The sequence below is a fragment of the Aulonocara stuartgranti genome (genome assembly GCF_965226115.1).
Source record: "Aulonocara stuartgranti genome assembly, chromosome: 15".
Lineage (NCBI taxonomy): Eukaryota > Metazoa > Chordata > Actinopteri > Cichliformes > Cichlidae > Aulonocara > Aulonocara stuartgranti.
In genome coordinates this window covers 38,782,839-38,809,765 of record NC_138951.1, presented here as the reverse complement: position 1 = coordinate 38,809,765, position 26,927 = coordinate 38,782,839, and the positions used below count along the sequence as shown (strand labels likewise).

General features: G+C 40.8%; 2 protein-coding genes and 1 long non-coding RNA gene across 4 annotated transcripts in view; 1 reads left to right on the top strand and 2 right to left on the bottom strand.

Annotated features, from left to right (window-relative positions):
- LOC309688981 (arf-GAP with coiled-coil, ANK repeat and PH domain-containing protein 2-like) overlaps positions 1-2,119 on the bottom strand; it is a 49,648-nt gene extending 47,529 nt beyond the window's left edge. The window contains exon 1 of one of the 2 annotated variants that reach the window (XM_082505090.1): positions 1,655-2,119. In XM_082505090.1, coding sequence (XP_082361216.1) covers positions 1,655-1,707 — 53 coding nt within the window. In that variant the 5' untranslated portion in view covers positions 1,708-2,119. The remainder of the gene's footprint in view (positions 1-1,654) is intronic. The other variant, XM_082505091.1, reaches the window with a different exon arrangement.
- Positions 455-7,362, top strand: LOC309688984. Its single transcript, XR_014271221.1, has 2 exons — positions 455-889; positions 4,959-7,362. It is a non-coding gene; the product is annotated as an uncharacterized lncRNA (long non-coding RNA).
- On the bottom strand, positions 6,849-25,533 carry ppp1r2 (protein phosphatase 1, regulatory (inhibitor) subunit 2). Its single transcript, XM_082505094.1, has 6 exons — positions 25,161-25,533; positions 13,993-14,100; positions 13,765-13,848; positions 11,627-11,721; positions 9,568-9,735; positions 6,849-9,212 (listed from the first exon to the last, which is right to left on the bottom strand). Exons 1-6 carry the CDS (start codon positions 25,286-25,288, stop codon positions 9,193-9,195), a joined length of 603 nt encoding a protein of 200 aa, XP_082361220.1. The 5' UTR covers positions 25,289-25,533; the 3' UTR covers positions 6,849-9,192.
- Positions 25,534-26,927: the final 1,394 nt, after the last annotated feature.

The following is a 26,927-nucleotide window of genomic DNA, read 5'->3' as shown; positions in this document are numbered from 1 at the left end:
CATTTGTTTTTGGAATAAAGCAAGGACAAGGTAATGGTGTCATTTAGGTGCTGTAACAGGTGCCGCAGCAAAGTTACAGGTCAGAGAAAGGTCAATCACACACCGCCTCAGTGCCGGGAAAAGCAAAGCTCTAATGAAGAAAAATAAGTGCCAAGCCTTTTTATACTGCTGCAGCCTTGCAATGAATTACCTTAAAAGATGCTCGGACCTGGCTCATGATGATGACTGTTCTTATTTACTAACATAAATAAAAAAAAGTCAGGCAAGTCTTGTATACAAATGAGTGACTTTCAGTATTTCAGATTCTGCTGGATATACATCGCAAACAAAGCCTCTGCACTCCCACTGAACAGTTTCCTTTCTTTGTTTGAAAAACTGCCTCGCTGACATAGAAAACTTCAAACTGTATGCAGTGACTCAGCGCTCTGTTATCCACAATCAATGAAAGCAAACGTAAGTGTGATGACGCAAAGAGGTGAGGGCTTCAAAGCCTGTGGCAGCATGCAGCACCTCGAACACCTCAAATACCAATGAGCTGACACACTAAGCAGCACACCAGTTAGAGCGCTTTAATAGTAATAATGTGTCCAATTTAAAACAGTGAGTAAAAGGGAGCAATCGTGGTCACACAGCCTTAAACCAGGCAACAACGACCGACTGGGACATTTCCCCTTTGTTCAGCCCTATGAATACAATCCTAAAGGAAATGCTCAGTCTCAGAAAAACAACAACTGCAACAACAACTTTCGAACATCTGTTCCTCGTTTTTGTGAGAGAGGATGTTGCAGCAGCAGCAAGGGAGCGCGAGGGGCTGTGCAGGGAGGAAGAGGGGAAGATGCTTTTTGTCTCAAAACACTGGACAGTTCAAGGCCACTGTTAGAGGAGGGAGGTGAGAGCCATTTTTACACAAATTTCAGAAGAAGTGTGTGTGTGTGTGTGTGTGTGTGGGGGGGGGGGGGGGGGGTGATTTCAGAAATGACCACACAGAGAACACGTCACATGGACGGTAACACTATTTTTAAAGTCACCAGTGATTTGTCTTTTTTTCACTGATCAGCTCGTAACTGAAGGAGGAAAGAAGCTTACTGCTTACGCTACTAATATGTCTTTATATGGAAACGATCATGAATGTGTCAGGTTACTTTAAAAGCAAGATAATGAGCGGACAGTGAAAATAGACATTGGGTCTAATTAGAAATATAAGTGTGATCAAACAGAAAAGTGAATTACAGATGCAGTGCTGCGCACAGTAAACACAAAGCTGGCTGTCATGAAAAAATACACTATTAAGCAGGGTCATGCCAGTCAAGGATCCTGGGACAGACTCTAATCTCTGCGTTCATATTTAATGTATTTTACTATGTTTACATAATTTATATTGGGGGTAAAAACAGGCGCTGGAGCAGCTTTCCACTGCACCACGACTCTCAGCGAGTCTCTGTTTGGTTTCCTCGTCCCAGCAGCAGCCTCCCAGACTGGCCCCAGCTCTCTTAGGGACAAAAATAGAAAAGTAGCAGGCGACGAACAGCTAGCTACTTACTGCTGATTGGCGTGAGGGTTTAGCAGGCGGCTAGCCGTATACTTTTACCCCTGAGATAAATAAATTAAAAAGCAGCGGACGGGACAATAAAAAAGCCTGGCTGTCATCACTCACCTGAACCTTGGGGAGTCCTTCAAACACTCCTCGAAATCCACAGTTATCTTCATTTTTGCTGCAGTGGGTGAAGCCGCAGACCTATGCTCTCTTTTGATTAAAGGCAATAATCCAGGCTGAGTCTTTCTCGCTAATTAGCTTGTTTGCTAACGCTGCCGATTCTGTCCGACCAGCTGGCTCCACTCCGTCACCCCCTCTCTGCTAGCCAGCTAGCCCCGGAGGCCAGCAGCTACGATGAAAAAGTGGCGGTAATGCGACCATAAACGACCGTAACGTTGAGTGTGGGGACTGCAGTTTGAGGCGGAAGGGTCAGCGTGGAAAAACGGAAAGTGTCGTCCGGTAGCTAGGTCATAGCAGCCAGCGGGAGTGGAGCGCACACACTACACACACACAACTCCGAAGATCGTCAGTCGTGGTCAGAGAGGGATCCACCGGCCAGTGCGCATGTGCCCCATTGCTGAGGACGTATTGAAATGTAATTCACAAAATAACGCGCAAGGCAGGAATATGACAACTATATAACAACTAATAACTACTCATGAAAGTTCATTACTGACTTTTTTAATAAGGTTTGACCCAACAATCCTTGCTATTTCTACATAAGCGGTAAATGAATAAACTAATTCACAAATAGATCCAGTAATAACTAAGAATATAGGATATTATTGCATCCTTCAAAGTATCTATAATATTCACTGCTGTGGAAAAAGTATTTATCTCCTTTTTACTTTCTTATGTTAATTTATTTAATTTATTTATTATTATTTATTTTGCATATTTGTCAGACTTTCGTGTTTCAGATCGTCAAACACGTTTTAATATTAGACAAAGATAACCCAGGAAAACAAAAAAAATGCAGTTTTCAAATGATTATGTCATTTGTTAAGGGGGTTAAAAAAAACTACCTGGCCTTGTCTGACAAAGTAAAACAAAATAAAAGATCTCAAAAAGCAGCACATCGTGCCAAAATCCAAAGAAACTCCAGAACAAATGAGAAACTGGCATTTATCAGTCTGGAAATGGTTATAAAGTCGTTCCTAAGGCTTTGGGGCTTTAGCAAACCATGGTGAGAGTCATTATCCACAAATTAAGAAAACTCTGTCAGTTTTCTTAACCGCAGTCAGGACTTAAATGCAATTGAGATGCTTTAGCATGACCTTAAAGTGTGGACTAAAAAATCCTCATCGTGAGTTGTTGTAAATGCTTGTTTGCAGTTCTTGCTGCCCGGGGTGGCACAAATAGTTATTAGGTAACAGGGAGAGGTAGGTTTGGATAACTTTATTCCTCTTGATAAATAAAATGATTATTTAAAGACAATTACTCAGGTTTGTTTAATATAAAAAAATCAGATTATCTGAAACATGAGAAAAAAGTGGGAAATATGCAAAATAAGAAGAAGAGGGAAAATACTTTTCACTGCATTATATATACATTACTCTATAAAACATATAAAGACACAGTTCGAGAGAAACAATGTGGGACACATTAGTGATGCTGGGAGGTGGTCTGACATTTTCAAATAAACAGTAACTTATAAATAAAAAAAACAATAAACTGTGCAGATGGCAGGCTTGGTATTTAGGATGTGAATAGCAAATATACTTTAATTTAAATACAACATTTCCAAGGATAAAAGCTTAAATATATTTCAAAATTTATTATTAATCTTTTTAACACATACATGTGCTTTATATTTCATCCTGTGAGAAAGTGAAAATAAATCTTTCTCACTTTCCTTTCCTTCAGTTTTCTTGTACTCTGCACTCAAAACATTCTGTGCAGGACATTTGGAAATGAAGAGATATTTTCCCCTGATTATTACCAAAGTCCTTCTCATTTAAAGTCTCTGATATTGCCCTGCTTCATACTGTCACGTGCAATGGTCCCAAAGAGCTTTTCCTTTTGATTTTCTTTTAGGAAACCACCACAAGACGTAGCCATCAGCCCACAAATGATAAGCTGACTTTAGTATCTTTAGTAACTTTTAATTTAACTGCTTTTATGTCAGCAAAATTAAACATAATTGAAGGTTTTTTCAATAAGTTTAGACCCATTTATCAGTGCACCCCTAATGAAGAGGTAATGTAATGACACAAATCAGTGATGTGGATTTAAAACACACTTTAACTGGAATATAACAGAAGTACAAACTGTTCTGATAACACGTGGAAATCACTGTGACTTATAAAGCATCTGCATGTTTTTATTTGACAAAATAACATAAACAAATTTGGCTAATGTAGCATAAATCATTATGATTCTCTAGTCTGCTCACATATACTTTATTTTTTTAGTTTGTAAAACAGAAAAAAAAATCCTTTTATGGGCAAACTGGGCTTCAGTGGTTGTTTACAGTACAGCTCCAGATCAATGTCCAGCTGCAGGCTTTACTCACTTTGAATTATGCTATGAACTGATATGGATCCGTTTATATCTTTTATTCACTGTAACATTTAACTTTTGGGTGACGGCATAAAGACAGAGAAAGAGCAAAATAAACCGGAAGTGTGGACATGTAGTCAAATTCACCAAAAATTATAAAGCTGTAGCTTTTGTTTTACCCAGATTCATTGACGATGATTTCACTAAGCACTGTGCTGTACTGTAATCGGTTTTGGCTTTGCAACCTGCTCTTCTAGGGTTAGCCTCGGGTTTGATATCTAAACCTAAGCTTAAAAAAAAAAAAAAAAAGCTCAAACCCAAAATAGGTTAAACCAGGTGGATTAGGTCTGATTATTCACTCTGAATTATTCTCAGACATTACAATAGGTCATCCAACTGCTTAGATTGCTTTTGAAGGTGACACTGTAATGTGTATCCAACTGAACTGAGTTGTGCAAATGCAAAAAGGGCTGATTATATTTGCAAACAGCATATTCCATTAATTTTATTTACAAGGCACTGCTGGCATCATGAATGAGAGCTGAGCTCCCCTAAACGTTTAAACTTAGAATCGCCACTGGTTCACATTTCCCGCACCTGCAATGTGCACAGAAGGTGTTGCATTAAATGTGTCCATGATTTCCCTACAGGTGTGACTGATACAGCTGACTAACTCTTGCCAGTATCGTGTTTTATGTTGGAAACCAGGCGTGTGAATGATAAAGTTATATTAAAATTGACGTTGAAGCTTTCAGACTGTTTTAATAGAAAATATTTTTATATAAATGAATTTATATGTAAAGAAAATATGCTCTGCTCAAAACAGACTCCCTGTTTTTTCTAGTTTGGCATAAAATATGAATCTTTATTATTATAATTATAAAGCAATTATAATCTTGCTGGTCCATAACCTCGAAAACAGGCAGGAGTGATGGCTCTTTCATCGCCGACACGATCTCTGAGGTGGACGGGATGTTCCCCACTGTGCTTTACACTTCAAGTACACGAGCACTCCTCCACGAGAAACAGTGAGTGGAATAATGAGCACTTTTCCCCGGGAATGAAAACAAGTTCGCCTGCCTCGATTACAGTACAGCGACACTTTGAGGCTGAATAGGACCTCAGATGATGCATTTCTTTTCTTTTTTCCTTGCCGGAAACACACACACCAGACGAAACACGCAGAATAATCCTTTGCACGGAGAATGTCAAGCTTTATCCTCTGAGAATGACTAGAAATCCTCCGGGAAGATGAGATGTTTTGTGCGACAGCGCCATCTGGTGGCAGCCTACTGTTAAGAGGGTTTGTTTTTTGTTGTTTTGTTGTTGTTTTTTTTGCTTATTTAAAGAAAATCTGTATGGCACTAACTTTAAATATGCTTGAAATAATTTCATTGTTGATATATTTTATGTGCTTTTTTACTTTTAATTTGTTTACGCACCATTAGCTCAGTCATTATATAGTGAAAGTCAACTGTGATGGGACTGTAGCATGGTTAATGTAAAGTAGATCACCTGGAATCAGGCAGAATATCTGCTTCAGCTTAATGGAAAAACAGATTTTTATCTGTGCTATAATGCAGTGCAGACTTCTGAAATAAATCTGGGGTTGTTGGGCAGCAATAAAGTACCTTAACGTTAAAAAGCAGACCTGAAGATTTTTTGAATATTGCATATACGCACTAGTGTTAGGTACACCTGTTTGGCTGCTTGTTATCTAATGTCTAATGTGCTAATCGCTTAGTAGCAGCTTAGTCCATTTATCCATGCACGTCTGAGCATCACATTTGGGGGAAAAGGCAATGTTAAGTGCAACGTCGTTGTTGGTACTCCAGAAGCTGGTCTGAATGCTTAAGAAACTGGGAATTTCCCCATACAACCATCTCTATGGTTAACAGAGATGAATTGCTCAATAAAAGACTGGAAAAAACTTTGCCTGGTCTGATGAGTCTGGTCATTGCTGACACATTCAAATGGTGGTGCCAAAATTTCATGAAAGCATGGATTCATTCTGCCGCGTATCACTACAGGTAGTAGTGGCATCATAAATGGCTTCTTCCAGCAGGATAATGCAGCAGGTCAAAATAGCTCAAATCATCCCAAACAGGTGCGTTAAACTAATAACAATAAGTTCCCTCCACTCAAACAGCTTCCACAGTCACCAGATTTCAATCCAATCTAGCATCTTGGTGATGTGGTGAAAAGGATTCACACCACGGATGTGCAGCCAACAAATCTTCAGTATCTGTGTGACGTGATCGTGTCCATGTGGACCAAAATCTCCAATGTTTCCAGCACCTGATTGAATGTACGAGGGGGAAAAAGTAACTGTGTATTGCTAATAAAAAGTCCAGTTAGGTTAGAAGCTTCAAATATCTGCGAAGTCATTGTTAAGTATTATAACTGAGTTCAAGAGACTTTTTTTTTTTTTTTTTTTTTTTTAAATGGGTACTTTTATTTCTGCCAACTTATATGAGGACTACTTGGGGGAAAGTATGTTAATGGAATGGACACATTTATTTCTTAAAATATGGATTTTTCTACAGCTTTTTCTTTTAAAAAAACAAAAAAAACAAAAAAACTAGAAAAACTAGAAAAAAATCTTTAAAAAAAATTGAATGATGACCTAAAATGGCTTCTCTCTCTCTCTTCACACTCATGTCAAGAGAAAAAGTTTAAACACCCAAAAACTAGAGGACCAAACAGTTGTGTGAGCTGCAGTTAAGAAAAGCTGTGTAATTTGTGGCTTTAATCAGACAGACACACGTTTAGTTCAGATTTTCTTGCTCCAAAACAAACCACACGACAGGAATTCCTAACAACGTGTGTTTAATGGTCAGAGACAAAAAAAAGAAAGGAAAAAAATATATAGACAATCTGATGATGCAAAGAACATGCAGTCTGGTAGTTTAAAAAAAACAAAACAAAGTACAAACACAGATTCAACATCCATGTCACTCTGAGACAGTGCAAAGTCGTGGGGCTGCTTAACAGTCTATCATCCTTAGAAAGCAAACCGGGGGGGAAACAAGCAACGGGGCATATCATGTTCATTTTACACACATGTACAAAGATACATGAGAGGCACGTTTTCTTTTGATGGGTAATAACCACCTACGGGGTCATCGTGTCAGATTTTAATCTTGTCCTTTTTATCTAAGTGAGAAGATGAAGTCCTCTGAACTCTTCTATCAGTCTATGGATTCAGTCATCGAAGAAGAAGAGCTTCTAGAGAACATCGACTTCCTGTTTCCTGATGAGAACCCTTTGATAATTAGCTGCTCACTTTACAGAGTTTCTCTTAGAAGGTGTTTTTATATAAGACTTTAAAATAAATCCAGAAGTCCAAATGTTTCAATGATTTTCCGCATTCCCACAACATAAAGCTCAATACTTTCAATCACAGTGAGGAATTAAAGGGTCAGAGGGAAATGAAAGCTCCAAACACGAGACGGTCAAGGCTCCTGCACGCTTTTCATTTCAAACACCTCCTCTTTGTTTACTAGACTCAAGTCGTACAGTGTGTAGTCGGGATCGGGACCTTTGCTTTCTTTCCTCTGTTACTCGAGTCAGACTACGTTGCAACTTCCTCGGCGCTTGCAGGAACACCAAACATTACAAAAAACCATCGAAAGCCACTTCCGACGTCTCCATTAAGGTCAGTAGCATCAGCATCTCCTTCTACAGAGATCCCAAACTGCATCACACCAAGATACTCGACAAGTCCGACAACTGGTGTGTGATGAAGCTTAAAACACAAACTAAATAACATAATCACAGATTCTGTCAAAGCTCTAATGCAGTAGGCAAATTACGCAAGAGCAGAGCCAGCGCTCCAGTGGATGTTTTACCTCAGCAGCAAGACTTCAATACAGCCCCCAAAACACTGTTTAAATTACCGTTACTGCTCTGCCGAGGAAAATAAGAGAACACTCATACCGTTGATCTTCCCTCATATCCCAACATGCACCAGCAAAACAAACCGATTTTAGTTTAGTCTGATTTAAAAAAAGAAAAAGAAAAAAAGTGCCTCAGTAGACGTCACACAGGCCGAATTTCTCAGTGGATTCGATCAGGTGCTGATGAGGCACGCACGTTTGTAAAACCGAAATGATGAAACTGAGAAATACCAGGGGAAAAACAAATCAATGTGCTGATGTAAATACAGTTAATGTGTAGCCATATGGGAGAGTATCGAGGTGAGGCACTGCAAGTAGTGGCTTATAAACCAAAAAGCCCAACAGCCCCACGGTCAAGACGCCGTCTCAGCACAGCCCTCAATCTGAGATGCACTGCTCTACATATTACAAATGTCAGGAGTTTAATCAATGTAAGGCATCAAATTTTGATTATTATTATTATTTTGGTGGCAAAATTTAAACTTTGTGGGCTACATACAGAATCCCCAACTTACTTTAATACCATTACACTAATGAGAAGTCTTCAGCATAACTGTTAAGAAACGTGAGTGTGGATGAAAGCAAACAAACAAACTGGTCATCATTTGGACCAACTTTTATCACAGACAGTACTGAAGGGGGAAGGACAACACAACAGAGCAGCGGGTTATAAAGCAAAACAAAAACATACCCAAAAAAAATAAAATATTCACAGCCATCGGTGAAGGAGCCGTCGTCATGTCTCGGATACGCCTTTGAAGAGGTCGTGGGGTTTCCCCTGGCTTCCTCCAGGGCTGATGTGCTGGCTCTGTGGCCGACAGAGGAGCCGTGTGGAGCGCCCAGACGGGAGTCCTGGTACTTTTTTTTTTTTTTTTTTTTTTTTTTAAAGGCCTTGATCCTCCATTCAGGGTCAGAATCACACCCTTCACTGTGACGCCAGTTCAGAAGAGGCGGGAGGAAGAAATTCTTGGCAACAGGAGAGGGAAGAGGAGGGAGCAACAGTCTTCTTTTGTGTGTTGTACAGACTGTGGAGGCTGAAAAAACCAGTGTGTCATATTGCACAGTTGGAAGGAAAAGTAGAGCCAGACGTGTGACCGGGAGTTTAATGGCTGCTGAGAGTTGTTATATGGGTGTTGAAGCGGTGTTTTGCTGTGTTGCTCAGTGTTAAAAACATCAGCAGCGTTGTCTTTCTGATTCTTGAGTCGACAAATACACGCACACACAAACACACGCAGGGCTGAAGGTCGGAGACGGCATCTATGAGTCCAGAGAATCAGCTGGAGAAAGAAAGAAAGAAAGACATGAGAAAAGACAGGAGTGGATATATTTTGATTTTATTCAGCTTTTTCATCCTCTAATCAAGTAATGTATTCCCTTGAAAACTTTATTCAAAAAACATAAACACAGGCTGTTGGCTATAAATTGCTACCTGGGCATATGCAAAGAGTTGAGGCATAAACAATAAGAATAATGAATAATATCACAAACTAACCACTTCCTACTACCAATTTGAATTCACTTTTTATACAAATAAAAAGTGAATTCAAAGTGCCCACAAGGGGGCCCCAGCTCACACTTTGGGAATCACTGCTCTAACAAATACCCAACAGGCCGCAGTCTCCCTCCCCTCACCTTCCTGTGGCGGGTCAACACTGATCTCCTCCGTCTCCTCCGTGTCATCTCTCATCTCCTCGTCTTCGTCAGCTTCTAGCTCGCTGGCGATGAGCTGGCGGGCTAGCTTGATGTTTAGGCCCTCATTGTAGTGCATCTTCCTCATCATCTGAAACTGTTTCTTTTTGGCTACAGGGGACAGAGACATTTGAAATCACTTTAATTTGCCAAAAGCAGCGAGTTCAATGCTGGCATGTTATAACTATAATGATAAAACAGAGCTTTACTTGTGACTCATGGAAAGGTTGATGCACTGTAAAAGCATGCAACAATACATCTGCATCTGGCATCAGTAAACAATCTGCAATAGACAATATAGTAACTATAGACAACAATTTAAGTGTCTGCAGTTTTTTATTTGGTCTAAAATAATGAATAAGAGGGAAACACACGTGCCTGTTTAAAAAAAAAAAAAATCTCAAGCATGGCATGACCTGCAGTCTGGACATTGCAGCGAGGGTCGCTATAGCAACTAAAAGAAGAAAGCCAACATCTTCACACAAAAACCTCAGCAATCATATGGATCGGTTTCACTGACATCCAAGAGAAATGTTCCAGTTACACTTCCAGACTCAAACACTATCCTTCCTCCATCAACAACTAAACACAGAAATTTTCATTCCTTCCCTAATGCCATGTACTCCTGTGGTCATGGAAACGCTCCGATTGACTTTGATTAGCCCACACCGCATCCTCGAGGACACTGATAACCTTCACCGGTGAGTCAGAGTGGATGTTGTGAATGTTTACGCGACTCCTGCATTTCTGCTGTTTGATCCAGCTGGCCTTTGTGTAATGTAAGCAGTTTTGTGTGGAGCCTGTTTGAGACCTAACAGAGGCGCTGCTGGCCTGTGTTTACGCCTCACAGTGTCAGTGATGCGGCACTGGCCAACTCAGCATTTAATGCACACATCTGAGACAGTAAAGGTTACAACGAGGTTTGGCCAAGCAGAAGCAGAGTTTCTAATGTGTGAAACAGTGGGCTAATTAAACCATTTCAGACACTGCATGTACGCAGAAATACAGAGCAAATAAAAACATTTAGTGTCAGTACTTGTTGATGTAAGACTATTTAATAATTTAAAAAAATAAATAACTTTGTGGCTGCATAATAAAACTGTATGAATATTGTCGAGGATGAACGCTGCTACTTTTGCACGCTGGCATGTCCCACTGAGATGAAACCCCGGGATAGTTTACTTCTAATTTAATTAGATTTTCAGATTATTATACTGCAAAAAAACCCATCCAATCCCATCTTTGGGCTTGTCCATTACATAAATAAATTAACTTAATTAACAACAGATAATCTGTGGTAGAAAATTCAGTGTTAGAGTACTTTAATGACAATCCTATTAACATGCACTAACACACATCTGTTGTTATTGCTTTTAACAAATCTTATCATCCTGTTGTGTCACATGATTAAACTGCACGTCCAAAAACTGCTGATGATGCTCTTGCAGTTGGGAGGATATTGACCGGATTTGTGACTTTCCAGACTGTTCTCTCGCTGTTGCCTGCACGGGCCAGATATAAATATAAAAGCCAGCGACAGTAATACATTCTGTGTGTGTGTGTGTGTGTGTGTGTGTGTGTGTGTGTGTGTGTGTGTGTGTGTGTGTGTGTGTGTCTCCTAATACAGCTCTGCATCTGAGAGCGGAGTGTGCCGAGAGTGTGCACAGAAGGGCAAGGTGGGAGAACAGTTAAACGCATGCTGACAGAGAGAGTCACTGTGTGTGTGTGTGTGTGTGTGTGTGTAAGAAGTCAGCAGAAGGTCAAGAGCACACCGAACACTTGAGCTCTTTCTCAGTCTGTCCCCTCTCTGCCAGCACTTGGCTGTGGAGTGTCACTCTGCATTTAGTCACCCTCACAGCTGTGTAGGACACTTTGTGTTGAGGTGGAAGGAATACATAAACAGGTGAACTGCAGGACGCACACGCCAAAATAGGCTGCAAGCCCATGACGGCTTCAGAGAAAAAAATTGCAGTATTCCACTGAAATCTGAGTGGATGTCTACCTTGTTCTTCGGGAGTGAGCTCCTCTTCCTCCTCCTCGCTGCTCTCCTCCTCTTCTTTCATGAAGCGAGGCTCTGAGCCCTCTGCTGCCACCAGCCTTAAGAGAGAAACAGAAAGGGCATACATTAGGAGATTCACAATCCAATTTTACTTGTCTTAATTTCGGTTTCACTCCATTACACAAGTGTGAAACCAAACGCAAACAGGCAATGACTGATAGAGCCTCAAAGTCACTGTGAGTGGTTAAAACAAACAAATAAACTGGAGAGAAACAAAGCAGGAGAGGCATTAGGGGAGGTGGAAAAACGAGTAGGCAGAGTGAAAAGTGCAGGGATGAGAGTGTGCGAGTACTCAAGCATGAGATAAAAATAACAAAGAGCTTTAACAGAGGTGGACAAAATGAATAACGAGTCATGGCTGAGTGGATGGTAGTGAAAATGTGAAAGTGCCCACGGGGAAGCTCCCATTTACTGTGCAACTGCTCTCCAACCAACCAGCTCGAGAGCTGTTTCTATGTGCTGAAACAATGCTGGCGAAGCATTGTGAAGACAAGAGGAAGAGAGATGGCACGTGAGATACAGTTAAGAAGCAAAGGTAGCACAGGAAAAGCACAGTTGGATAACTGATGGATGACGGGAGCGAGAGAGAGAGTGGATGCTGAGGATCTAAACGAGGAAGAGCGCAGAGGAAGAGAGCAGCTGCTGCACTATCTGGAGGGTTTAGTGTAAAACAATGGCTGGCACTCATTGCACAAGCAAACAAAGGAGGCTAATTGACTTCCAAGCCTGAAGCTAATCGCTACACTCTGGAGCACACACACTCGAACGAGCTCATCCCCAACTGCGCCGATACGCTTATGTAAGCACAGTAACTCGCAGCGGACACGCTTCTTGAGCTTCCCGTTAGCGTCCGCATCACGGCTCGGAGTGGCTTCTGAACACAGACCTTTTGGATCGCAATAGCAGGAGACAATAAGATGTTATCCGCCCTCCTGCTTTCCATTTGTGTCCATGAATTATGACACAAATCACTTGTTTTGTAAAAGCACCTATCTTCAGTATGCCCTCAAGCTTCAGCTCCTAATTCAGTATTTTCACTCCAAGAGATTACATGTGGAGTGCATTCAAACTGGGTTTGATAACACACATACTGTAAAATTCTCAGATTTCAAATACAGACAGTGCCATAGTGGCTTTAGCAAGCGTGTTACAGTATAGAAGAAATTTGTTGGCAGACCAAAAACAGGGTTTAGCCCCAGCCTGAGGACAGCAGAAGAACCTGCAATGTTAGCTGGGGGTTTGTTAGCATAAGCAGTAATAAGATGTCCATGAAAGAAAGCACCTCAAACTCATTGATAAGCAAATCGTGTTTACATCTGTTGTCATCACCAAATACTTATAAGCCCAATACAACCCTGAAAAAAAGAAGCTTATTTCCGTTCCTACTCTTATTTGACTTCATCATCCGTGATAACCTCACAAATCTGAAGCTAATTCCTTTACAAATAGGGACACTGTTGCTGCAGCATGGCAGATAACTGCAAGGTGACACAGGCACTCAATAGCCTTGCTTTTATACATGAATATACCCAGGTGGCAACAAGTTGAGTCAACTCTCATTGCAAAGCATCGTAGACAAGTTGCACTCGGTGGCTCTGATTGACGATCAGATGGCAATTATTTGCCAACCTTGGTTGGAGACAGGTTGCTTCCCACCTGATGTGCGATTGATTCCCTTGCAATTCAAAGTGGTCACCGAAACTACTTGCAATAGGTCACATATTTAAAAACGAATCAGCAGGATGTGACTATATGCTGGCATTATAGTCCTTCCAACTTCCAGCATACATTTAAGTAAAAACACTTATTCATCGGAGTATATTTGAAGTCATACTTTAACTGAATGGAACAGCTGTTAAGAAAAACACACAGACTGCTTCATATGTTTGTGGATCAGAATATTACTACAAGTTCTGTCACTGGGACTAATTGTGCAGTAACATGGCGCTCAGTGTCTGAAAGCCATCGGAGTCATTTTTATGCACATTCCCATTGAAGGACAACAATGATAGCGTCTACAATCAGCTGCACCCTCGCTTTTCATTTGCATTTGTCTCCCAGCGCTCAAGTTCAATTCTTACTTTGATGCCAGGTCATCGACTGCAAGTCCACTTTGGCCGTCTGAGTCACTCAGTGCCCCTTCATCTTCGTCATCCCCAATCATCCTGAAAGAGAAGTTTATAAAGTGGATAATGAAAGCAGGGCAAGAAAAAGTCCTGAACAGTCAGGCACCTCTATAGAAAAAGAAACGAATGATAAACTGCCCTGTAGAGTGCTGTTTTAGTAATATTTAAAATGATATTTTGAACCTGTTGTAAGGTGTGCTGGGTTCATCGATCTTCATCAGGCCGTAATCTTTGTCAGGTGGATGGTATGTGGCCAGGATGTTCATCTCATCCCATTTCTGGGACTTCTTCCTGTAAAATGGATGGAAGAAGAAGGGTTAAACAGACAGTCACTCAATGTGGACCACTGCGCACCCAGCTACCATCCCATCCCAGTTTCCTCCAGGGAGACGAGTGAACAGATTTAATCTAGGACTGAATGTGCCCCAGTTTTCACTCAGACCGCATTATTTTGGGAACACACACACACAAACACACACACACGGCCCAGAAATGTCCTCCGCACCAGTTTGTCCCAGCAACTACCAGGAAGTGCCACGGCCTTTGCTTTTGTGTCAAGGTAACACATTGCAGATGAGGGTGTGGGTTTAAGTGGGTGGTGAGGCTTATCAGCTGTGAGTGAATGAGGCCAAAAGTCCAACAACTGACTCATTTGAAACAATCGCATCAAGAGTTGATTCTGGTTCCATCTCTCTTTAGCACGTCTGCTTCTAATCCCTCAAATGGTTTTATTCTCATCTGGGGAATAAGGTTTTCACCTCGGCTTTGTTTTGTTCAAAAATTACACTAATCCGTGCTACCCTTTCAAATCCTTAGAGGAAATGAACTGAGACAAAGACAGCAAATCAGTGCTGAATTTGAATTTTTGCTCAGGAGGATAAAGAGAACACCTGCCACCTGCCAAGAGGAGTGATGCTGGAACTGTTTCTTTTAACTCACAGAAGAAGATGTTTTTGCACTGCCAAGAGTTTGGCAGATTTCTGTAGACTTACTTGTAATAATTTCCATTTTATATTCACATTTCTTTCTCCTTTCAGTTTATTCCAAGCCAAGGAAACTTTCTACTTTTCACACATTTAAAACTTCTAATTCCAGACATGTTCAGCCAAACAGCCTCAATTCAAGGTTATCAGGGTCTGGTTAACCCAGCTCTGCTTTCTTCTGCTAAGGTACCACATCTTGACTTTGTTCATGGAACAAAAGGTCAAGTATCACGGGAGACAGGAAGGAGTGGGAGGCAGGAGATGCTTAATCCACCGCCTCCTGCGACAAGCCAAAAAAGCTCCACAGACTTGAGCGCTACAACTGCTTGATGTGAATGAACTGGTTCATTAAACTGTTTACATGAAAGCTTCAAACACAAGAGCTGCGTTTATGTCAATTTCTAAACAGTTGGACTCATGCTGAACTCAGACTACACGAGATGTTTGCCTGTCATGATGGGGACTGCCTCAGATTAAGTGATTATAGGATGACAAACTCTCTCCTTTTCATGCGTGAGAGGCATGACAGACAGCACGCATCTCCCTGGTCAATCCGGCGCGCTGCCTTTCCTGACGACATTAGGAAAGAGGGCATAGTCAGTGTTTTTTTAATGTAAACAGATCAGATACATGTGCAACATTGTCCCTATTATGTCACCATGCTAACAGTGGTACACAGCTGGGCGGTGGAGAAATCAGCTGCCAAAATGCTTGGTGCTCACCAACCTCACAGAAGTGCCACCGCCCAACCCTCCAACGTAACAGCTTATTTTTACTGTCAGGATGTTGCGATGCATTCCAAGGCAACTTTAATTTTTGTGCATTATGACAAAAGAATCAACTGTTGGAGGACTTCACCCACTGCTGTTCCCAAACCAAAGCAAAGGCCCTGCGATGTCCGGGCTGGGCCAGGCTGATGTAGCTTTCCCATACATGGATTACGGCTAATCTCAGACTTACAAGACAAATTCAAAAAGGAACTCCACTGGAAGAACAGGTAGATCTCCTGGCTTGTCACAATGACACATCAAAACAGAGGATTGGAACAGAGGATTAGTAGATCTCAATACTGATATAAACCTTCCAATCGCCAAGTTTGGCTAAAACTTGAGCACCAAATGGGACAATGCTGCTGGCCTGAACTGTGGCTCACAAAGTGGCCTAGCAGTGGAAGAAAATACTCTAAATAAGCTGCTTTTGGAATGAATGCACAGAATCAATGTGCACTTTTTACAAATATATCAACCACAAAGCTTTCATCTGCATCAAAGTATTCATGACCTGAGATTGCTGTGGCTCCTTTCTTCCTACTTGACAAGTTGGGGAAAATTTCAGCTGCAAGAGTCAAATCAGACAAGACTAAAGACAAGCAGAGCTTCAGCAACATAACAGCAGACTAGGGTCTTGGAAATAAACAGGATTTTGCACATTAGTGTTTTGTTTACTTCACTCTAGTGTTTCATTTATATTTATAAAAAAAAGAAAAAACAGAAGCAGACCCCTCTGTTTCATTCCCACCAAACATCTTCACTAAGTCATTAAGAGCATCGTGAAAATTGTAGTGCAAAGATGAAGCACCTGCCTCTGCACGCAAAGAAAAAACAGGACACAACCAACTACTAGTACACACTAAATATAGAGCTCTCTCTCTTATGTGATGATGACTTCCTCTCGAAGGTGGTCAACAGCTGGCGACATAACGCTTCAGGAAAACTCATTAAATAGAGTGAGTCATCACTGCGAGCTGAGCCGTGCTATCAGGTGGCATAGGCAGAGGGCGGTGAGGAAAGGTCCAGCCCCTGTGCCCTCTACCGCAGCATCAGCCCGCCAGCAGTAACAGCAGCAGGCACAGTTTATAAACAGAGGTCAGTATAAATTCACAAAATATACTGCTTCCTGAGTACTCTAAGTGAGTGCCATGACCTGGCTCACGGGGAAACAACATAAAAAGGAAGCGTGCCAAAGGGAACGCTTAATTAAACCAAATGAAAGTGCCAAATTAAATATTTACAACAGGGAGCGTGGAAAATTAGCATTAAAGCAGTAGCAGCCAGGGAAGGAAATGAATACCAGCCACAGGGAAGAGCTAATCAGTTTTTACAGGTGTCCCAGTTTAACTTTGAATTTCACCAAATATCAGCTCTGATCAAGACCACACAACAGGCAGACGGCCTGAAAAGAAGGCCATGAGCCACCTCCTCAGTTACTGCTGTGCAGACTGTGGTGGTGTGAGAGGAGAAAAAACAAAGCAAGCCAATACCAGGTTTGTGTGAGCAAATAAGGATAACTCATGGTTAAGATAACCTCCTATTAAATCCATCTGCTGACTGCAAACTGTTGAGCAAGCAATAGAAAAGATAACGTAGACAACCATTTGAACATTTATGTAGTCGTTATCATTTTCCCTTTGTCCCCTCCAACTGATCTACTGTAAACCACACTGGTAAAAGTGGCCTATATCTGCTTGCATTTACAGATGGTCACAGCCAAATAGTCTCACAATTATTAGACAACACAGCAACTTTTTGATTACTCATTTGGCAGGTCAGTGATAATACAGTGAGAATTATTAAGATATATACTTAACAAGTGTGCGCACCCTTGGGTACAGCACAGAAAAAGATTACACAAAGTTTGAGAGACGGCCAGCTAGAATTAGGACGAAAACTATTCCTTAAGCTCCTCTGATCTGCTCAGACTGTAGAGGAAAATGTTCAGGGGAGAAGCGGAGCAGGGTGGAACACAAATTAAATGCACTGGCAATCACGATGACGTCACGAATCCTAAACTTCAAAGGTCAAATGTTTCATTTTATCTGAACAAAACTACACCCGCAGGTGGTATAACACTAAATTACGACCCACTCCTGGGCCATGTGCCACAAAAGAGTAAGATATCTGCACATTTTACTGCTTCTTAAAAAAAGCTGTGGTCACACTTTAACCTGGTAGACAAGAGGCTGTTAGACACCTGTTGATCTTTCCTCGATAAAAAAGCTGGCTGGTCAACTGTGTTTCCAGTTTCAACTGGAAACACAGTTGACCCCATCTGACCTGTACAGAGGAGCGTAAAATGACAGCCAGAGGTTAACAAAGTTTTGTCTACTATCCATGTTATGGAAAATCAGAGATTCACTGCCTACCAGTCTGACACTACATCATACAGCCATGATGAGGCCTGCGAGACAGTTAGGGAAAGGTTGGATTTCATGGAGGCATCAATGAATTATATATGACTGGGTGTGAGACTCAGACATTACTGTTAACTAAATAGCAGTGGGTGATTAAAGGGACAAGGAACAGTGCTTGTTTTTTAGCCTTGAATGCAGAAGGAATATAATCCCCGCTTCTAATGAACCCTATTACTTTATTTTCTTCTAAGATTTATCTTTGCTTTTTCAAATCCAAAGCAATCTCGTGGCAGTTTGTAAAGCTGTCACACCTGCTGCTCTGCAAACTCATGTCTGTGGACATGTGTTTTGTTTTCTTGAATTGAATCTGCTCTGTCGTGTTTGTAATGATCTTGGTCCACGTACAACACAAGATCAACATTTTCTGCTTTAAAAAAAAGCAAAACAAAAAAAAGACAACTTCACCCACATTTAGGGGTGGCTGGTAGGGCTGCTCAATTAATCGAATTTTAATCACGATTACGATCTGGGCTTTCAACGATCATTAAAAATGACTGAGCCGATTATTAGCCCCTCCCTCATTTATCCGCGACACCTTAAAGGCCGGTCCGTGAAAATATTGTCGGGCATAAACCGTCCGTGGCGCAAAAAAGGTTGGAGACCGCTGATTAAGAGGACCCGAGGGAAGCTCAGAAAGTTAAGCAGAAGTTATTTGGAGAGTGACTGCCGTTGGTTGAAAAGAGTTAAAAAAAAAAAAAAAAAAAACTTCAGTGGTGTTGCACACTATTTTATATTATTTTTTTAAAGTTATTGTTAACCCTTTAAAGCCGGTCAGAGCAGCACGCTCCGTTTTGCGTAACTATTTTTAAATCCCTGTAGAACCTGAACCGTGTAAGCTAGCGCAATAATTTGTTTTGCATATGAAACCGGAGGAGTTGTACTTACATCTGATGCCATCAGCTTGTCCTCGGTCACGGTTTCCTTCCACATATAGCTTTGCAAAAACTGCATAAAAAGCGCTTGCAGGAACAAAAGCATAATATTCCAGAAACACGCTTTGCCGTTCCTATCAGCTGTTCGTAACACTTCCCACAGTGAAATGATGCACATGCTGTTTTCTTTGCAAATTTGCATCATAGGATTGTTTTTTGTTTTTCCTGCAGTATATAAAAATTGCTGTATCTCCAAAATAAAACTATGAAGACACTCAAAATAAATTTCCTGTGGTGGGAAACTATTTTTTGCAACTTTATTGTATTTAAAGTTTTGAGGGATAAACCTCTTAAATTTCTCCAAGTAGAAATATATGTAAACAAAACAAAAGCGATTTTCAATTTTTTTTTGTAGTTTATTGCACTTTTTTGCAATTTATGTAATTACTATGCACTTAATGCATACATATTATTAAAATATGGGCTATAACAGTTGTATTGATGTATAGCAACTTGAAATGCTCCCACAAATGGCACTACAGCATGTAAAAAAAATAAATAAAAATAATATAAGCTCTGGTGGACTTGGTTCTATAGTAGGTCTTAAAGGGTTAAATAAATATCGTCAAATAATCGTGATCTCAATTTCAGTGAAAATAATCGTGATTATCATTTTTGCCATAATCGAGCAGCCCTAGTGGCTGGGGGTTGTTGACGGAGCGACTCCTTTTTCCGCTCACATCAGAGCCATATAGGAGTCACATACCATTCACACTTTTGCATTATTTATTAACACATAATATGTGATTAATTCAAAATACATAACTTGGTTAGGTTTGGAAAAAGAAAATCACAGCTTGGGCTAAAAATGCAATGGCTGCTAGTTATTTTAGAACTGTTTTCATGGTCACCATGGTAACGTGTCCAAGATTCTTGTGAACAACAGCTCATTCAGACATGCCAATCTTTCTACTGAAACACAAAACTTTGTATTTGTGCCAAAGGTCATGATAAAAAGGCCCCAATTCATGTCCATGAACACAAATTGCTGGAATAGCGGATCCTGTTTGTTTCATCTAAGAGATGATAAAGAAAAAAAATTCTAAAAAGGTGCATCGCACTGACTGTAAACCACAGAGTCAGACTGAGAGTGCATGAAGCGCGTAAACACGGACAGGTGGTCACATAAATGAATGGTGGGTTTTTGTAAAGCTACTTCAGGATATCCTGCTGGCAGAGCGAGCTGGTGGAGGGAATGGGATGTTTTATACAATTGAAGATGATAAGAAGGAGAACATGTTTGTGCTGTTGCTCTTTGTTAGTGCTGCCAACTTAAAATCATGGCAGAAATTAGCCTTACCAACTCTTTTGTGAATGACACTCAACAGGGCAAATCATTCGGTATATAAACTGCCTGTATTCTACAATAAAACCTTCAGATAATAAGCCTTTAAATACATTCATGCACACACTGACTATTGGGATGTTTAAAAAAAAAAAAAAAAAAACCTGCTTTGTAACGCTGTGCTGGTACCTATGAAGGAGATTTTGACCTCCAAATACAGGACACTCATTAGGACAGAGATAAAAATACAAGCATTTAAAAAACAAAACAAATCCTGGATCCTGGACTACCTCACCGACCGACCACAGTATGTGAGGACTCAGGGCTGTGTGTCGGACAGGGTCGTCTGCAGTACGGGGGCCCCACAGGGAACGGTTCTGGCTCCGTTCCTCTTCACCATCTACACTGCAGACTTCTCCCACAATTCCACCCAGTGCTTCCTGCAGAAGTTCTCTGATGACTCTGCAATAGTCGGCCTCATCACTGATGGGGACGACAAGGAGTACAGAGGTCTGACCCAAGACTTTGTGGACTGGTGCCAGCTGAACTACCTCCAGATCAACGCCAGTAAAACCAAGGAACTGGTGGTAGACTTCCGCAGGCACAAGCATTCTCCACTGCAACCACTGAACATCCAAGGTATGGACATTGAGGCTGTGGACAGCTACAGGTACCTTGGTGTTCATCTGAACAATAGACTGGACTGGACTCATAACTCAGACGCCCTCTACAGGAAAGGGCAGAGCAGGCTGTACCTGCTGCGGAGACTCAGGTCGTTTGGAGTGGAGGGCCCACTCCTGAAGACCTTCTATGACTCTGTTGTGGCTTCTGCTATCTTTTATGGTGTGGTCTGCTGGGGCGGCAGCATCTCTGCTGGGGACAGGAAGAGACTGAACAGGGTGATCCGAAGGGCCAGCTCTGTTCTAGGATGCCCTCTGGACCCAGTGGAGGTGGTGAGTGACAGGAGAACGGCGGCTAAGCTGTCATCCCTGATGGATAACATCTCCCACCCCATGCAGCAGACTGTGACAGCACTGAGCAGCTCCTTCAGTGGGAGACTGCGGCACCCACGGTGTGGGACGGAGAGATTTCGCAGGTCTTTCCTCCCCACTGCTGTCAGACTCCATAATAAAGACTTTAACTGATCAAGCACACACATCCATACATATGCAATAATACTAAGTGCAATAATCCTTTCTGTCATCGTTGTATTTTTACTCAGTTGTATATAGTATTTGTATTTGTATTCTATTTTTATCTTATTGTATATTTATTTTATTTTATTCTACTGTATATAGTATTTTATTTTATTCTATTCTGTACAGCTGTGTACTGTATTTATTCTTATTGTATTCTAATTTTTGCCTCATAACTTTTGCACTGTCCACTTCCTGCTGTGACAAAACAAATTTCCCACGTGTGGGACTAATAAAGGTTATCTTATCTTATCTTAAAAACACTGATATTTAACAAATGGCCAAAAATAACAAGACCATCTCTGTTGAGTAAGGTAATACAGAGTCATTGCTTTAACTATACGCAAACCAGTGATGTACATGTGTAACCGCCCCCCCCCCCCCCCCCAAAAAAAGTCCCATTTAGAGATAGAAACCCTGGACTGATAAGGCTTTAAAACTCTAGATGATTCTGAAATCAGCTTTATTGTGCATTACATCTTCCTGTGTTGCTTAACCATTTGATTCTCAACAATATCTATCAGACTAAATAAACAACTTGATTATTATATCTTGTGGCTTTTTTGTTTTGATTTATTTTGTTGTTTATTTGTTTTGGGGGGAGGGGATGACGAGCATTTACCCAAGGTTTTGAAAATTATGAAAAATGTTTGAAGACAAAACATTAACATCTATATTGGTACAATATGAGAGCATGGATGCTCTGCATGCAGACAGTGTTGACACGGTCCAGCTCGAGTTCTCCATGGATTTGGTGCTTGGCTGCACACGGGATCCATCCAGAAAACTTTTTCCTCCACTTCCTCGTCAGTCAAAGAGAGGCTATTTTTAGAACAGTACAGAAAAAGCTTGATTCACTGTTGAATTAGGAATTCACTATTAACTGCCATCCTGGTATGGCCTAATTTCTCATGCTGCAGCTCAGAGAGAGCTCCTCCTGTCTAGACGTGATGGCACAGGATAAACAGCAGGCACAGTGGATGGTAAATCACAGTTAGCCTCTGCCAAGTAAAAAGAACTGGATGGTTACCCTTTGAAAGTAACCAGTAAGACATGTGGAGGGTTTATTCATGAACATGATAAATGCTGTTATTGATAGAGTCCAGTGAGCTCCCAAAAATGTAGCAGCATTTGGCAGGTGGGTGGTGTTAATAAATGTCCATGACTATAAAGCACACAGAACTCATTTCATGTAGTGCCTCAAAAGCCCTCATATGTTGTGTACATTCATTTTATTGACTTCATCACATCAACATATGTAAAGCTGTATCCTGTAAGCAGGGTTAATTTTTTAAAAGTTTAGCCCATACAGCAAATGTGCTTTGCAGTGACTCAAACTTGCTCAAGGGTTCACTAATGAGGGATCTGAACCTCTCTGCATTAACCTTGATAACTTCCTGTGCAAACGTTATTCTTTTTTGCTTCAGGTATTCCTCCTGTCACAAATACCCGACTAAGTCACCATTTTTGATCTTATTAGGATTTGTGTCCACTCCTCGATCACACTATGCCACGTCTCCTAATGTCACACATTACCGGGATAATCAAAAAACAGCAGAGCCAAATGGAACCACCTTGCTTACTTATATATGGTCCCTTTGTTAAAATTTGACCTTGTTGGCACTAATACAACCTAATTCAACAGCTTCAAAAGTTTGCTTACGCACAGTTGCCTGAGGCCAGAGAGAAAACAGAAAGTTGGCTGTGGAAATGACCTAACTGGATTCGGTCATTTGGTTCATGTTCCCTGCCACAGTCAAATGCATATGAGAAGGTGAGGCTCCAGACAGAGAGAAGATAACCTGCAGCTCTTGTCAACTCAATCCTCAGCACAAGTACCTAACAGGCAACAGGATGGCTGATTAAGCAGTTCTCTGCACCGGTTTCTGCATATCAGCATTTCATTAGGTACCCTAGTCACGTCCCTGTGAGACTATTGGCCCACTCTGATTTATTTGCCCTGCAATGGTCCCGAATCTGAAGCAACCCCACCCCCATCCTTGATATCCTTTACTACTAGTGGTTATGTGAGCAGTCGCGCTGGCCAACATGAAGTTGGATGTTAAGCCAAATAACGTGAGGTGCCCATAAAATCTGATAGGCAGCTGGAAATAAAGGTCAAATTAGATGTGTTCAGAAAGCAGAGGTTATACCGAGCCTCATGAATATTCAACAGCAGTGTTATGAGATGTGAGTGTGTCCCCCCTCATATCTGATAAGAATCCCACATTATTGCTGTTCATATCAATCTGAGTTCAGTGAGGCAGGAGCGCATCTACACCCTTTTTATTTGACTAGGTGGGATACTGTCACCTGTTCTCTTCAACTTATATAAGGATAGTCTTTCTAAAACACTAAATCAGGGAGAGCCTTATTAACCATTTGATATATGCTGATGATTTGGATGTCCTGTCTCCTGGCTTGCAGCAGCTGTTTCAGGTCTGTTGAAGGTATGGTTTACAGTATGGTACTGAATTCAACCCTTGAAAGAGCAGAATAATAATCACCTTGACTAAAGTGAATCAGAATCCTTGATTTTCCCCCCACAGCAGATTTGTGGTGCTCTGGCAGTGTATCAAAAATGCAAAAGCTTGAGGTAGCATAAAGTGATGCATTCAGGATCTTACTCAAAGTAACATGATGTTTGTGACTGCTAATGTCCTGTCCTTTCATGCTTTGCTGAGCAATTCTATATGCCGATGAACTGCTTCAGAAAATATGATCGTTTCTAGTTTGTTTTTTAAGGTTTGTTTTTCTTAAGTGATACAACATATTTCTTTTGCTTTTCGAAACATGCATGAGGACGACCATGTTTACCACAGACAGTTGTTTCAGTGATAATGTCAGTGTCAGACATAAATATCAGAGGAAAATGAAAGAGGACACAAATCTGAAGTCTGGCAGACTAATCAAATCTTTGGCAACACGTAGTATTTAGTATAAAGTTTAAGCCGTAGGGACAGTGTGGTCTAGTAACAGGGTGTTGATTGTAGCTGTGCTGTAAATGTCGTAGATATCGATCACTCTAATACATCCTTTAACAGGCAAAGTGTTACACGGTGCTTGCATTAGACATGCATCGCATGCAGTGTATTTCTTTAACATGCAGAGGTTTTTTTCCTTATCCAAATCTTGATCCATAACCATAAAACAAACCACTTGCTGCTTAAAATCACTGGCAGAGAAGGTTGATGAAATTAATGGCCTTAGATTAGGTCATGAAAATCCTCGATCCTCTCGCAATACATTAGTCTACACATCCATGCGTAAACGCGCCACTTTTTGCCCAACTTCACGTTATTATGCCTATTATGGTAATGGTCATCTGAGAGCTGTCACTATCGCGGTAACAGCTCCACACCTTCTTTTACTAGTGCTGATTCATGCTACTACACAGTGATGGGCACTGAAACCTCTAACAGAATAACCGTTTGTTAGCAGGCGTTACAGTCACACTGCATGTGGTGATTGTTTATTACAGGCTAACCTGCTTCGAAGGGGGTGTAATTTACACTAATTTACACCGTGTAAACGTTAGCGCTCGGTCATACCTCCCATCAAGGTTTAAATCAGAGACAAGACATCACTGTCTGATAGTTACAGAAACACCCAGAAAGTTCTCGATTCGGCACCACACATTGCCGGCAAACATTAACAGCCAATGGGGTGAGAGCGGGGTAACGTTAGAAAGGCTAACAAGTGTTTAGCCATCGTTAGCTAACGTTACTCGGCTACCAGCCTCAGCACAGCTCAGGCAAAACTTACTGTTGGTCATCCTCCGAGAGCCCCGGGACTTGTTCTGTAATCTCTTTTGGCTCATCGTCGGGCAGCGACTTGTTTGTAGCGCTGTTCTTGTTTTTCAGGATGCCTTTTATCGGCCGGGGAGCTGCCATTCCCACACGCTGACTGTCAGACCGGTGCTGGCTTTCAACTATTTCTCCTGCGCTGGTTTTCTTATTCTGTGATTTATACGATTCAGTTACAAAACACAGACCCTGGTTTAATGGTGCACTCCGTCATAACTCAGTGCTCGTCCTCAAACTCCGGAGAAATCTAGTCAGGATCCTGCATGTCTACTCTCTCCCCGGTTGTACACTGACTGGTTGGGCGGCGGGGTAACAGCGCTACTAGCGGGTCTGGTCGACGCGACATATCGCGGGATTTCTAAACGAGATTTCATTTTTTTCATCTGGTGCTGCGTTTTTGCGCTCGGAAAGGACAGATTTTTACAAAGACAAGCCATTTAAAAAAAACTTACAAAAGACAAAACCCCATAACAATAACAAGATTATAATTATCTAAAAATAACGTAGGCTGTCACCTTTAATTGATAGGGTCAATTCTACATAAACGTGCTAAAATGTATTTATTTTTCACATTTTTAAACACTACAACAATATTACAATATAACTTTTTGACTTCACATATTCTCAAAAATGACAGCTTAATGATTTTAATGATTTAATGATTTTTTAAATAATTTTTGTACATTTACCTTACTCCTTCGGCAACTCTGATCAATTGCTTGCTTTATTTAAAAAAGAGAAAGAAATAAAGAAAGCAAAAAGCAACAAAAGTGTCTTGAAAACAGTTAAATAAGAAAAAATGACACTTCACTTTCACCAACAACACTTTCTACATAATTTACATGCTTCAACAGGAGTACGATGAAAGGCATTTAAAACCTCAGGAAATATTACTTCTTCAATCTCTCAGCACATTTAGTCACAGAAGAAGAGGAACGCAACAAATCCGGATGAGATTACCATTTTCAATCAGCTTTGTTAAAAGTGTGACATTTATTTGCTACAACAATGAAATTATTAGAATAAGAGTTAAAAATGAGTAATGATGGACTCCTTTTGATCTTAACCCTGAAGTCTAAAAAAAATTGATAGATGTAAAATTATCAATTTATTGTGTTTAATGTGCCGGGGGGAAAACACACAGTAACACCAGTGACACACATCTGGGGACACATATGGCACACAGCTGCGGTATACAGTACTTTAAGAACCATTGATGCTTGAAAGAACTGCATGAACAGCTTTTGATCAAGTTTATTTGCACAGTCAAATAAAGTCACTGGTGTTACCAAGATCCAGTTATTAAGTAAGGGCTCTAGTGTTATGTAAGGGAACATGCCAGTGACAATTTTCATGAAAAATGCCTTTTACAAAATGGCTGCTACAGGGCATCAAACCACATGGTGTCAGTCATATTTATTTAAAAAAAATATTGCATTTTAAATGGTAAAAAAAATATTTTTAACATAAAAGCAAAGCTGTGGCCACAAGCACTCATATTGTGCTTGAATTGATGTATAACTGATTTAATAACCAATACTGTCAAAGTGATGGAAGGTGTACTTGTTCAAATAACATTGTTTCATTTTAGGAAATAAATAATTTGTAACTTTGAAGCATTTGTGAATGTGTGTGTGAATGGGTGGATGACTGGATATGTAAAGCGCTTTGGGGTCCTTAGGGACTAGTAAAGCGCTATATAAATACAGGCCATTTACCATTTACC